The sequence below is a fragment of the Pristiophorus japonicus genome, unplaced genomic scaffold (genome assembly GCF_044704955.1).
Source record: "Pristiophorus japonicus isolate sPriJap1 unplaced genomic scaffold, sPriJap1.hap1 HAP1_SCAFFOLD_1222, whole genome shotgun sequence".
NCBI lineage: Eukaryota > Metazoa > Chordata > Chondrichthyes > Pristiophoridae > Pristiophorus > Pristiophorus japonicus.
The window spans coordinates 27,855-41,804 of record NW_027250886.1 but is presented as its reverse complement, the minus strand read 5'-3'; the positions used below and the strand labels follow the sequence as shown (position 1 = coordinate 41,804).

General features: G+C 42.4%; 1 protein-coding gene across 1 annotated transcript in view; it reads left to right on the top strand.

Annotated features, from left to right (window-relative positions):
• The window catches only part of wrnip1 (WRN helicase interacting protein 1), a 52,879-nt gene extending 47,280 nt beyond the window's left edge, over nucleotides 1–5,599 (top strand). The window contains exon 7 of the mRNA XM_070870242.1: nucleotides 4,290–5,599. Coding sequence (XP_070726343.1) covers nucleotides 4,290–4,511 — 222 coding nt within the window. The 3' untranslated portion in view covers nucleotides 4,512–5,599. The remainder of the gene's footprint in view (nucleotides 1–4,289) is intronic.
• Nucleotides 5,600–13,950: the final 8,351 nt, after the last annotated feature.

Sequence of the window (13,950 nt, the reverse complement as noted above, 5' to 3'; positions counted from 1 at the left end):
GTGCCTACCAAGTAGAAATCATCACATGTATAGCGTCTGTCCCATTGTCATTACCCCATAGTATGTACCCTGGCTTGTCAAGCTTGCCTTATGATAGTAAATGTTTCAGCTGTATTACTGAAGTTGCCCTCACCAAATTCACAAACTTGACATAGTTCAAACACACTCTTCCACTGCTGAGAACAGGTGTATTATTGGTGTATTAACCTTCCCAAGTAGCTCCAGTAGGGAGCAAACACCTAGTTCAATAACAGTGGAATGTAATTGTCATGGATGCTTGGGTCAAAAAATTGTCCAGAATAAACTCTTCATTTAATAGTTTTTTCAAAGATATTCTTTCATGGGCCTCTGTGCAGCTTTAGTGCTAAAAGGGCAGGAAGATTCAAACTTGTCCTTGGTCTGCAAAAGCTGAATAAGTTCCTTAGCAAAGCGAAAACCTAAAAAGTCTCCCTAACTACAGTCAATTGGGCAATGTATTCTAGACTCACAATAATGAATTAATTTTGTATTTTGAAGTGATAAAATATGATATTAATACAAATTCCTTCAGCCTATCCTCAGTTCCTTTACAAAGTGCCAGTTGCTGATGGCTGTACATCTGAATGATGATCTGGCTCATTTGCATTGTTAGTTTCTCAGTCAGCGGTTCCAATAAAAGGCTTTGTGCAACAGAGTTTTCCAGTGAGTTTAGAGAGATTACATCTGCAAACCTTTCTAAGATGATGCATTTTTAGGAGTTTGATTCCAGACATAAATCTTCTTGGATCTGAGATATCCAGGACAAAAGAAAGTCTTCAAACAGATCAAAACTGATAACAGCTGTTACTTTTAAAGTTCCCAATGCAAGAGTCCTGTGCTTGACCAGTAAAATAACTTGCATTTATGTGATGCTTTTCACAACCTCGGGATGTCCAAAAGCACTTCACAGACAATTAAGTACTTTTGAAGTGTTGTAATGTAGGAAATGTGGCAGCCAATTTACACACAACAAAATCCCACAAATAGTAATAAAATAAATTACTGTTTTAATGATAGGTAAGGGATAAATATTGCCCATGAAACCTGGAGATCTTCCCTGCTCTTCGAAATAGTGCCACGGAATCTTTTGCGCCCACTTCAGAGATCAGACGAGGCCTCAGTTTAATGTCTCCACACTCGGTAAAAGTGTCAGCCTTGAGTATGGGAGGAACTTTCAATGTCAGCAGGAAAGGAAAATTGGGCAGGTGTGTAACAGGCGAGCTGATATTGCCCATTTTACAACCCTGTCCAAGTTGAAAGTTCCGCCATATGTACTCAAGTCTCTGGAATGGGGCATGAATCCACAACTTTCTCCGAGTTGAGAGTGCTTCTTCTGAACCAAGGTTTAGTCTTCAAGGTTTCTCCTGACTGATTCTTCTAGCACAGGGCTGCATAGTGGCCAGCCGCGCAGCAAGTTTAAAGGGACTGCGTGTGAAAGAAAATTAGTGGGAGCTTTGCATAAACATAAACATTGCATAAACATAGCTTCTGACTACTATCTGAATTTATCTTGCATACACAACGGGGCAGAAATTCCGGCCTCCCAGGTCCATACTGAGTGTGTATGGACCCGGGAAGGCATCGCAAAAGCCGGTTTTCAGCACACAATGCGCATGTGCTGAAAACCGGCTTTTACGATCTGTCAAGCTGGAGCTTGACAGATCTTCCGTATCTCGGCAACCAGGACATTTGCACAGGCAAGATTGCAGTATTTATCCATATCTTGCCCAGCAATTGCCCTGAAAACTCTTGCGCCTGATAAAAAGCAGGCACATAGCCTACTTTTACAAGCGTAACAGTTTTAAAACACACTTAAAACATGAAAAGTAAAATTTTAAAAACATTATATTTTTAAAAACCCTGCCCACTACGTTAAATTTATTTTAAAGCATAATTAAAAAAACTTTTTTTTAAATCGGATAAATATATTTTTTTAATACATAAATAACTTTAATTTAAACTAATGTTTAATATGTAGTGTATTTTTTCAATTAATGTTTTGTGTGTTTGGTGGGGGGGGTGGTTCTCATTCATAATAATGGGAACTCCAACTTATGGGAGTTTCCATTATTATGAATAAGAACATACTTTACCTGATTGGCTGCCCAGAGCCATGTGACTGCAGCTCCGGCCCTGCGCACATCCTGACGTGCACGCGCTCCGACGCGCAGTCAATGGAGGTCACAGGACCGGGATCTCGTGTGGGCGCAGCAGCTTCAGGTAAGTGCGCATCTTTTAAAAGTTTTTTTACCTGATTGCCCGCGGGAAGCAGCCGACTGGGATTTCTGGGCCCAAATGTATTCAATACTGCTTAGAAATGAATCAAAGATAAAAGTTGAAAATGTTATGGTATCTTCTGGTCTCTGTAAATCAGTGCTGTGAAATAGAATTGTACCCTCTTTCGAGCCTGTGTCAGCATCAATTCCCCACCTCCGTCATCCTCATGCCCCTCTGCAAAGATTACTAATTCCATCCCAATTGGTGCCAGATGAAAACTCCCCTGCCATTGTACTCTGGATACCGAGAGAGGAAAGATGCAACTTTCTTCAGTAAAAGAGTTGTGGAGATGAGCAGCCATGACTCCACTCTAAATCGGATAGGGCATATTCGAGTACACAGTGCATTCTGGGTATGGGCATCCGTCATTGTGGCCCAGAATCATGAACGGATCCTTTTAAGATTGGGCCAGGGAGGGCTTTTGCGAATTATTAATTTGAATAAAGTAATACTATCATTTTTTTTCTTGGCTGCAGTTCGGGTCTGCCTCTGACCCATGAGAAGTGAAAGTGGATAGACTAATGTGTAACTCAAGCTCCGGCTGGCGTTCTATTTTTGGATAGAATGACTTGGCGGGCCGAATATGGCGTGCGGGCCGTATTTTGCCCACTTCTGTTCTACCAGATGGCTCACAGTTGTGGTGTGATCATTAACCTCGTGGAAATAGAGGAAGAGGATAAAATACCAGTGATAGAAGGGAAACTAGAAATAAATTAAGGAGAGGAACTTAATAAATAACAAAATGGTAATGGAGAAAATAATGGGATTTAGGATAGTTAAATTTCTAGGACATGATGGTTTCCCACCCAGCCCAGGGAATTAAAAGAAGTAGGTGAGAAAATTGCAGAAGTGTTGGTCATAATCTTTCAAAGCTCTCTTGATTCGGGAATTGTGCCATTAGATTGGAAATTTGCTAATGTCACTCCATTATTTAAGAAGGGTGGGAGAGGGAAGCCAGGTAACTACAGTCAGTTTAAAGTCAGTTGTGGGAAAGCAACTAAAATCTGTCATTAGGAATCGAGTGACTGAGCACTTGAACAAATGGGGGCTAATCAGAGAGCCAGGATGGCTTTTTTAAGGGTAAGTCACGTCTGACTAATCTAGTCAAATTTTTTGAGACGGTCACTAAGGAGGTAGATCAGGGAGTTTATGGATGTTATCTATATGGACTTCCAGAAGGATTTCGATAAAGTTCCACACAAGATTATCAGCAAAAGTGAGAGTGTGCAGAATTGGAGGTAGCCTTTTTACTTGGGTTGGAAATTGTTTGGAAAGTAGGAGACAGTGGGGATAAAGTGTAGGTACTCTAATTGGCGGGATGTGACAAGTGGTGGTCCCCAGGGATCTGTTCTGGGGCCTCAAATTTTCACCATATTTATTAATGATGTAGATGAAGGGATGGAAAGTTGAATGTCAAGAACAAGGAAATATAATCTTAAAATTAGAGCTGGACTATTCAGAAGTGAAATCAGGATGCACAAGGGTATCAAGGGATATGGAGCGAAGGCAGGAAAATGGAGTTGAGGTGCAGATCAGCCATGATTTAATTCAATGGAGGAGCAGGCTCAAGGAACTGAATGGCCTATTGCTGCTCCTAGAGTATTAACAGTGTGTAGAATATTTGGAGTTAGAGATCGTCAGTTGACAGTGCAATTCTTGCAACCTCCATTCCCACGACATCAGTCCTCCTGTAGATAGGCAACACTACAGCACATTAATAAGCATATTCTAATCAAAAAACATATTGGCGAGCCCATCAAAAAATTGCAGTAGATATTTTCTATTGTCTAAAGAACTGAAAGTTGGACACCTAATATACCTTTTTGAAGGATGCAGAAGAGAAGAACACATGGTTCTGGCCAATCCATCTCTTAAGAAGGCAGGTGACTTTTTCTCTTGTTTGTATAGTGATCGTTGTTGAGGTATACTTCAATTTCTACAATGATTATTGGTAATATAAAAGAGTTTAATGGCATTTTTCTTTTATCCTTCAGGTTATTTTAGCGCAGTGTGTAGTATACCTAGCTAGAGCACCAAAGTCTGTTGAGGTATACGTGGCATATGGAGCTGTTAAAGAGTCTGTGAGGAACCACAAGGGACCATTGCCGTCTGTCCCATTGCACCTAAGAAATGCACCGACAAAACTCATGAAGGATCTTGGCTACGGGAGAGGTTATAAACACCCTGCTTTCAGTAAGCTGGAGGACGGTATCTAACAGTAGGAGGTAATGCTATGAAAGAAATTTCAGCCAGCAAGAAAAAGGAAACTGACATACATCATGCATTCCTGTTACTTCAATTGTGGCCACCTTCTGCCAATTTCTATAGAGCATAATTTTTATAAAAAAATAGAAAATTGAAGACAAAAGTTTAGAAGCATGAACAAAAGACCACGTGGCTCTTAAATTGTGCAGGGCTTCTCCTGGTCTCCTGTCGTAACTTCAGCCATTCCATTTCTCTGAGTGTCCCTCTGGTCTCCCACAGAAGTTACAATAGGAGACCAGTAGAAACCCCCTGTCGACTTTCCAACTGAGTAAAGAAGGATGAACATTTTTACTCGATTCGCAAAGGTGGAAAGTAATGGGATTTGTACTATATCTCTTATATACATGTCACTAAACTATCACTAGTTTGTACCTAAAGATGCACAGATGTGTTGGGATTGAGGCACGTTATTAGGGCAGAGTAGAGTAGCTTTACTGTGCATTTGCCCCCATACTATATCCCACCTAGGTGTGCTGGATGTTAATGCTGAGTGCCCATAGTGTTCCATTCTTCAACATTGACATCCCTCACCTCGAACAGCACAAAAATTCATCAAAGTATTATATGCGGTTTATTGAGATGAGGCAACCCATTCACAAAGTGAGCTCGGTAGTTGCATACAGTTGGCTCAAGATACAATGAGAGAAAAAAAAAATCAGTTATTGTAAAAAGTTTTTGTGCGCTTCTCCAGTGTAAAAAATGTTTAACCTCCATTTTCAATGATTTTCCATTTTTTTTGTAAAATTAAAAATGTTATAAAATGTAAATGTTCTGAACAGTTATGGTATGTATATTCTTGGTTAGTGTACAACATAAAGTTTGTGATTAGCTGTTTACTGTTTATCCTGAAATTTATTCCATATATATCTTGTAATTTTGATCTTGCTACATTTACAAGTTTCTGTCTAATAAAAATAAATATGGCAGTTGGTGAAATGTCAAAAATGCACCTACAAAATCCTGTTCAAAGGGAACCATTTAGACTATATACTATAACAACAACTACTTGTATTTATCTGGCGCCTTTAATATAGTAAAACTTACCAATGCACTTCACAGAAGCCTTATCAAAAAAAATTTTGCTTATGTTTATTATGTTTTGAAAATATAGTATGAAATTCTCAATGTGAGTGGTAAACACTGAGTTGCTGAAAGCTACCTTAACCTCCCCACTGCACATGATGCTACTGCAGGCAAATTCTACACTTCCAGGCTGCCAATAAACTGCAACTTCAAAGCACAAGACCTGAGCACTAGAAATAATGGAGACATCAGCAGATGCACAGAAATCTTTGTTTATGATCTTTTTAAGATATTTAAAATAGTATTTTCGATCAATACTATTTTAATACTAATTCCAAAGAGTACCTGGAGGAGACTAAAAATTGCAGTGTTTATTTTGGATTGCTGTCATACTGTGGGTCAGATGTACCTTTTTGAGCAGTACACAGTTAAAAATATGTTTGAATAATATTCACTGATACGAATTGCTAGCCTCCTCATCTGAAGGCAATGGCTCCTTGCTGGGATGTGGTTGGACAGGTGTCAAGCAACCTTTGGTACCTTATTCAAACAGACATTATTCATGCGTAAACTTTGAAGGTCAGTTGTGGTAGATTGACCTCCAATTTGAAGGGTAGGTTGCAGTCCTGTTCTCAAATTGCTTCTAGCCCCACAAATTAGGGCAGGTGTCACTGGATAGGGATCAGTGGAAACCCTAGCTATGTTTATTTCCTGCCCCTGCCCCCAATGTGAACCCAAATGTAGTTCCACTGCTGTCACCGCGACAAAGAGCTTACACAGCACAGAGTGGGAACTTTCTGTTCTGTGTGACTCAACTACTCCTCAGATAAATTTACTGAACGAGCGGGGGAGCTGAGCAATGACTAGGCTTTTGCCTTAATCATTTACGGTCATTGCCGATCGTGAAATCAGAGAGAAACTGCAAACATCAACCTCGTGAGATTTCAGCAAAAGCATTTTACCTGTAGATTGCACTCTACATTAATCTCAAGTATTCAAAGAAAATATCTCCCCTAGATGGTATCCTGGGTTCTCAGTCAGGCTCAATTCACAAGGGGTGTCATTGGTCTTCAACAGTGGCACTAAATCGGCAATAGCGAATCAGCAGCCTGTTTCACACCGCATCTGATTTTCTTTCCATTGACTCGCCTATTTTTCATTAACACTAAATGCCAATTTCATAAGAACAGGAAATAGGAGCAGGCCATTCGGCCCTTCAAGCCTGCTCCGCTCTTCAAGATCATGGCAGATCTTCCACCTGAACTCCACCTTCCCGCACTCCCTATAATCCCTGGATTCCCTTAATCTCTAAACATCTATCGATTTCAGTCTTGAATATACTCAATGACTGAGTCTCCACAGCCCTCTGGGGAAGGGAATTCAATAGATTCACCACCCTCTGAGTGAAGAAATGTCTCCTCATAGAATGGTTACAGCACAGAAGAAGGCCATTCTGCCCATTGAGACCGTGCCGGCTCTCTGAAAAAGCACTTCAGCTAGTCCCACTCCACTAACCCACTAAACTCCATGGTATATATCCATGTGGCCCGAATAGACAAAAAAAAAAGCTAGGACACTCGTGCTGCAAATGATGGAAGTCGATCAGAAATGTGTAGATCATAGGAATGTACACCGGTGGGTTACTCCATACTGTAGTTTGCCACATCCGGCTGGACCCCACAAAATTATGGATGGGATTTTGTGTTATTCCAGTAGAGTCCTCAAGAGGGTATTTTCTCCCGAAACCTTAATTTGGCTAATAAGTCAGCCATAAACACTGGGCCAAAATTGCTCCTCTCCTTGGGGCCTTTTACCACCGCAAATCGGTGACCACATTGCGGAGTGGAGTGGCTGCCGACTTTTCGTCGAATGGCTGCTGACAGCCTCATTGCCCTTCCGAGGTTTAATGGCGGTGCCCCGATTCTTCTCTCCTCCCACCGCACCGCTTCGCTGCTGCCGATCCATCTTACGTGCGTCATCACCGTACACACCGCCGATTTACACCCACCCCCCACCCCCGGACGGCGACATTCCCCTCTGAAAATCTTCAGTCCGCCCGGCGGTGCCAAAACCTGTTTTTTCCCAGTGCGGATGTGGCCTTCTGCAATGGCGGTGCGGCTTCCCTTAAAGGGGAGGATGCGCTGCCACTTTTATTTTGTCGGCTAACTGCCAGATCAGGCCGGCAATTATGCCCCTGGGTTCGGCTAGGCCGCCAATAAGCAGCCTGGCACCCGCTCTTGGGTGCCAGGCCACTGACCCGGCCAAAACCCCACTTGGTGGCCCAGTGGGCCAAAATTTTTAAATCGCAAAGGCTCTCCCCTTTAAGTGAAGGGGAGAGCTGTGGTGACATCATCGCGGTCGTCACTCCGCACTGCCGGTATTCGCCCTTTTCGTGTAGTCACCGTCCCCATTAAAAGCAACTTCCGGATCCATGTAAAAAAAAAACAACAAAGAGCGGAATTTCACTCGAGGCGACTTCAACCGCAGCTGCGGGGTTGGGTTGAAACAGGGTGCAATTTCTACCCCAATGGCCCAGAAATTCCTCTCTAGGTCTTCCCGTGGTCAATTGCCTCCTCGCCAGAGAAATTTTACGAATCTACCTGGTGGTCTAGGAGGCGCCCTGGATTCCGATGGGGAGACTTTCTCTTCCTGTACTGTGAAGCGCATTCCCATCCGGAGGGTCCTGACGCAGAAGATGCAGTCACGTGTGACTGTTCAGCCAATCGGGTAAGTATTTCACAGGTTCCCATTAATAGCACTGAGACTGGCGTGTCTAGGAGTTCTCAGTGCTATTAATTGAAACAAAATCAAAGACACAAAATAATAAAAAATAAAAAACAGACCACATATATTTAAAATTAATTGAAATTAAAGTTATTATGTCTTATAAAAATAAAATATTTTCCCGAATTTTAAAAAAGTTTTTTAAGTTATGGTTAAAAATAAACTTACTGTAATGGGGAGGGTGTTTAACAATAAAATATGTGTTTCTAATTTAATTTTACCGTGTTTTCGTATGTTTTAAAACACTTGCGCCTGTAAAAGTAGGCAGGCGCAAGGTTTTTGAGGACATTTGCTGGGCAAGATATGCATAAATCCTGCAATCTTGCCCAAGAAATGTCCTCGCTTCTGATATGTCTATGATCTGTCAAGCTCCAGCTTGACAAATCAGAAAAGCTGGTTTTCAGCGCATGCACATTGTGTGCTGATTCCGATGCTTTCCCGGGTCCATAGAAACTTCGTACGGGCCTGGGACATTGGAATTTGTACCCCAATATTTGCATTGCTTTTATATTCCACATTACAACAGTGACTACACTCCAAAAGTACTTAATTGGCTGTAAAGCACTTTGAGACGTCAGATAGTTACGAAAGGTGCTATATAAATCCAAGTCTTTTCTTTTCAACATGGGAACAATTCGGGTTGTTTGCGGCTCCCCCAGGGGGGTGTTAACAGGGCGCAAAGTTTGTGCTGGGGCGCAGCACCACTACCAACTCCAACAAAATTCCGCAGGAGTTTAGTGGGGGCACTGACCAGTAGCTCAACGCCTATCGGTAGCACCCCGGGCCGCTGCGCCGGCGTTGACGACCTCATTCGGTAACGCCCCTTGACGTTGCCGCAGGCGAGTAGCAGGTCGTAGACCGCTTGCAGGGCAAAAATTAATGGGGAGGTGTGGCAATAACATTTAAAAAAAATGCTTACTGGTCGAGGCCGCCTTGATTATAAATCGCGGTGTCCGTGACGTGATTTTGTAACCTGGCACTCCGCTTGTGTGCCATGCTGCTGCCACAGACTCCGCTCCCTGGTGGTCCAGCGATGCCCCCGTTTCCCGCCTGCAAAATCGGCAGTCTTCCCGGCAGCATTACACGTCCTACCGCGTAGCGCTGGAAACTTCGTGTCCCTTTGCGCCCGGTCCTGCCCCCGACAGGAACTGCAGAGATTTTGTGCTGCAGTTCCTGTCAGGGGCGGTAAGCACAATATAGCTCGCGGGGCAGGATTTCCGTTCCTGGCGCAGGAACAACTGCCTCACGGCTGTTACCGAATTTTTGGCCCAATGTCTCTACTTATAAATCCTAGGATCCCATATTCTTTTTTAACAGCATTATCAACTTGTCCTGCCACCTTCAAAGGTTATATTGCTTCTCCTCATTCTTCCTTCTAAAAATGCATTCATTGCATCATGTGTTGGGACCTTTGATCAAATACCAGTATTCTGTTTCTTTAAGTAGTTAAATTGATCTGTGCACAAAAGATTTTGTTTTCCGAAAGATATTTCCACTTTAGTTGTTTCACATGCCCTGCAGTGAAAGGCATAGATTGCTATTAAAACGGGACTCTTATTTTTTTGAGAAAATATATAATAGTGTTAAGTAATAAAAAGGAAACAGAGCTATGGAGGAATTTTGGAGAAGCTAAAATCTTCTCAGTGGAAAACTTAAGGGACAACGGGTGCACATTTAAAAAATAATTGTACAAGAGAATTGATAAACTGACATCTGGCAATACTTTGATAAAAATGGCTATAGGCAGAGAACACGATTCACAAGCAAACCTTAATTCAAGCGATTTCTAGGACAAGTTAAGAAATTAGTATATAGAATAGGTTGATGCAGCAAAAGCATTTGACTGAAGCATTTAAAAGGGAAGTCAATCAATCACGATTCAAAAGGGAGTAAAGCGGTATGAGTAAAAACAAAATGCTGGAAATACACAGCGGGTCAGGCAGCATCTGTGGAGAGAGAAACAGAGTTAATGTTTCAGGTCAATGACTCTTTGTCAGAACTGGAAAAAGTTAGAGATGTAACAGATTTTTAACAAGGTAAAAGAAACAAACAGAAATCCCGTCGGAGAGAAGAGCAGAACTTCTTTAATATAAGCATTCTTAGAAGAGAAGCGGCAGTGATTTAATCACTAATACAAAAGCAAAATACTGCGGATGCTGGAAATCTGAAATAAAAACAGAAAATTACTGAAATATTCAGCGGGTCAGGCAGCACCAGTGGAGAGAGAAAAGAGTTAACGTTTCAGGTTAATGACCCTTCGTCAGAACTGGAAAAAGTTAGAGAAGTAACAGATTTTTCACAAGGCGGTATGAGTATTGTGGTGCAAATTATTTTTTAAAAATCAGGTCATGAGACATGAAATTGAAATTGCACAGTCTTTTTTTCCTTCTACAATTCCATACTCTATATAGTCTTTTTCCTTTTAGTCACTCTCAGAAATGCTCCAATATCCTGCAATTTCCTATTGAGTTCCTGATTTGAAATGTGCTACTATGGGCAGTTGCTAAGTGGATGCCAGTCAGTTTCCCACTAGTGATTCAATATTTATGAGCAGCACTGGTCAACTGTGTCACCTGTTAACCCCTGCTCAATTCCACATTTTTAAATTGCATTTAATCTGTGAGCAACACGACAGATCAACTAGTTACTGTGACGAATAACTGGTTTAGAAATTCATCACACGAAAAAAGGCTCTCCGGGGCAGGTTAACATTCAACGTGGTCCCGGGCAGCATGTTAAATTCATGCTGGGACCTCATTAAAATAAATCGAGCCTGCAGCCTGTGCTATGCGCATTATTCATGGGCTACATGTTATTTTGAGGGGGCCAGAAATCAGCATCCCTGCGCCAAGGCAATCTGTAATTCTTAAGAGGGGTGGGGGGAGGAAACTAAATTCTGCGGATGTTGGAAATCTGCAGAAAATGCTGGAAATATACAGCCTGTCAGCTGGAGAGAGGAACAGAGTTAACGTTTCAGGTCAATAAGCTTTCCTCAGAACTGGAAATGACAGAGATGAACAGCTTTTAAGCAATTGCACAGCCTGGGGGAAAGTGGGGCAGGGAAAGAACAAAAGGGAAAGATCTTGTTATAGGGTGGAGGACAGGAGTGATTAAATGGCAAAAGGGGGAAATAATGGAACAGTGCTCTCTTCTCTCTTCCTTGCTGCTCACCTGTCCTCCAGCCCCAAAGGCAGCTGACTAAGACCACCCATGACGGCAGTACAACTGTTGTGAAGGCAAACAAAAATAGTGCAACACCAGAAACATTTTTAATAGCAGGTTAAGTCTTAATAACTGCCAAACAACCTCTCTGGCCCTGAAAATGTTATTTTACAACTGTGGAGTCTCATTTCTTCAGAATTTATTTTTGGAGATTTTATAAAAAATAATGTTTTAACTTTTTTTTTGTCTTTTATCTCTATTAATCTCATCTTTGTTTTCTCTCTCTCTCTATCTCACTTTCTGTACATGATTTTACATTGAATTAAATATTCTAGTTTATACTTCCTGGTTTAGACTCTGCATAGCTCGGTGAGGATTATTCAATCTGATTACTTGAAGAGACACGCTGTTGCTTAACCTGCTCGCACACGCCACAGATCTCCTGTAGAGGGTGCCGCACTGAAAAGGATCTCTCGTAATCCTAAGTTGCTGCTCAGAAGCCCACGAAACCTCTGCGGGCAGTTGTAAGTGTAATAAATGGCGAGCGCTGTTCCTTCGCCACTTACTGCAAAATTGTGGTCATTATGTTTAAATGAGAATGACTAAAACCATATCCCAATAGCTTGCACTGCATTATGAGGTTCCCTGACAACTTATTTGGCAGCTGTAAAGCTGTGTTTTGGAACAAACTGTTCCTGGCTATTTCAACAGCTGAACCTGTTTGAAAATGTCCTGGAAGGTTATCAATGTCCTGCTAAGCTCTTTTGCTTCACAGAACAACAACAGCTTGCTCCTTTATCATAGAAAAATGCACAGGATGCTTCACAGAGGCATGAGAAAAATGGATGCCATGCCAAAGAAGGAATGATTAGGAGGGATACTGAGTGTGGACCAAGGAGGCCTAGTAAAATTGAACTCAATAAGGATCATAGGGAATAACTCTAGTGGCTGAAATCCTATCTGGCACAAAGGAAGATGGTTGTGGTTGTTGGAGGCCAAACATCTGACTGATTGCAGTGTTCAACTCGATTCACAATTTCTCAGATGATGATGTGTCCACATGCAGCAAGATCTGGACAACATCAGGCTTGGGATAATAAGTAGCGAGTGACATTTGCGCCACACAAGTATCAGACAATGACCATCTCCAACAAGAAAGAGTCCAACCATCTCCCTTGATATTCAAGGACATTACCATTGTCAAAACCCCCATCATTTACTAGAAACTCATCTGGACCAGCTACATAAATGTCATGGCTACTACAGCAAATCAGAGGCTGGGTATTCTGTGACGAGTGGCTTACCTCCTGACTTACCAACGCCTCTCCACCACCTACAAGGCACAAGTCAGAATTATGATGAAATACTCTCCCATTTGCCTGAATGGGTGGAGCTGCAACAACATTCAAAACTCGACACCATCCAGGACAAAACAATCCACTTAATTGGCACCCCATCCACCACCTTAAACATTCACTCCCTCCACCACCAGAGCACCGTGGCTGTAGTGTGTACTATCTATAGGATTCACTGCAGCACACCACCAAGGCTTCTTCAGCACGTTCCAAACCGATAACCTCTACCACCTAGGAGGACAAGGGCAGCAGGTGTATGGGAACATCTCCAAGTCACCTTCCAATTCACACACCATCCTAACTTGGATATATATTGTTGCTCCTTCATGGTCGCGGTGTCAAAATCCTGGTACTCCCTACCTAACAGCATTGGGAGTACCTTCACACAGATTTTGTTTTTAATTCATTCTTAAGATATGGGCATCGCTAGCAAGGCCAATATCTATTGCCCATCCCTAGTTGCCCTTGAGAAGATAGTGGTGAGCCTTCTTCTTGAACCGCTTCAGTCCATGTGGTGAAGGTTCTGGAGCACAGGCCTTCAGCACTATAGCCGCGATGTTGTCGGGAACCATAGCCTTGACTATCGAGTGCACTCAGCTGTTTATTGATATCACATGGGGTGAATCGAATTGGCTGGAGACTGGCATCTGCAATGACGAGGACCTCCGGAAGAGGCCAAGAAGGATCATCCAATCAGCACTTCTGGCTGAAGATAATTGCAAACACTTCTGCCTTGTCTTTTGCACTGCGCTGAGCTCTACCATAATTGCGGATGGAGATGACCATGTAGCCTCCTCCCATTAGTTGCTTAATTGTCCAACACCATTCACGACAGGATGTGGCAGGACTGCAGAGCTTTGACTTGATCCGTTGGTTGTGGTGATCGCTTAGCTCTGCCTATATCGTGCTGTTTCTGCTATTTGGCATGCATGTAGTCTTGTGTTGCAGCTTCTCCAGATTGGCACCTCCTTTTCAGATATGCTTGGTGCTACTCCTGGCATGCTCTTCTAAACTTCTCATTGGACCAGAATTGGGCATCTGGTTTGATGTCAATAGAGGAGTGAGG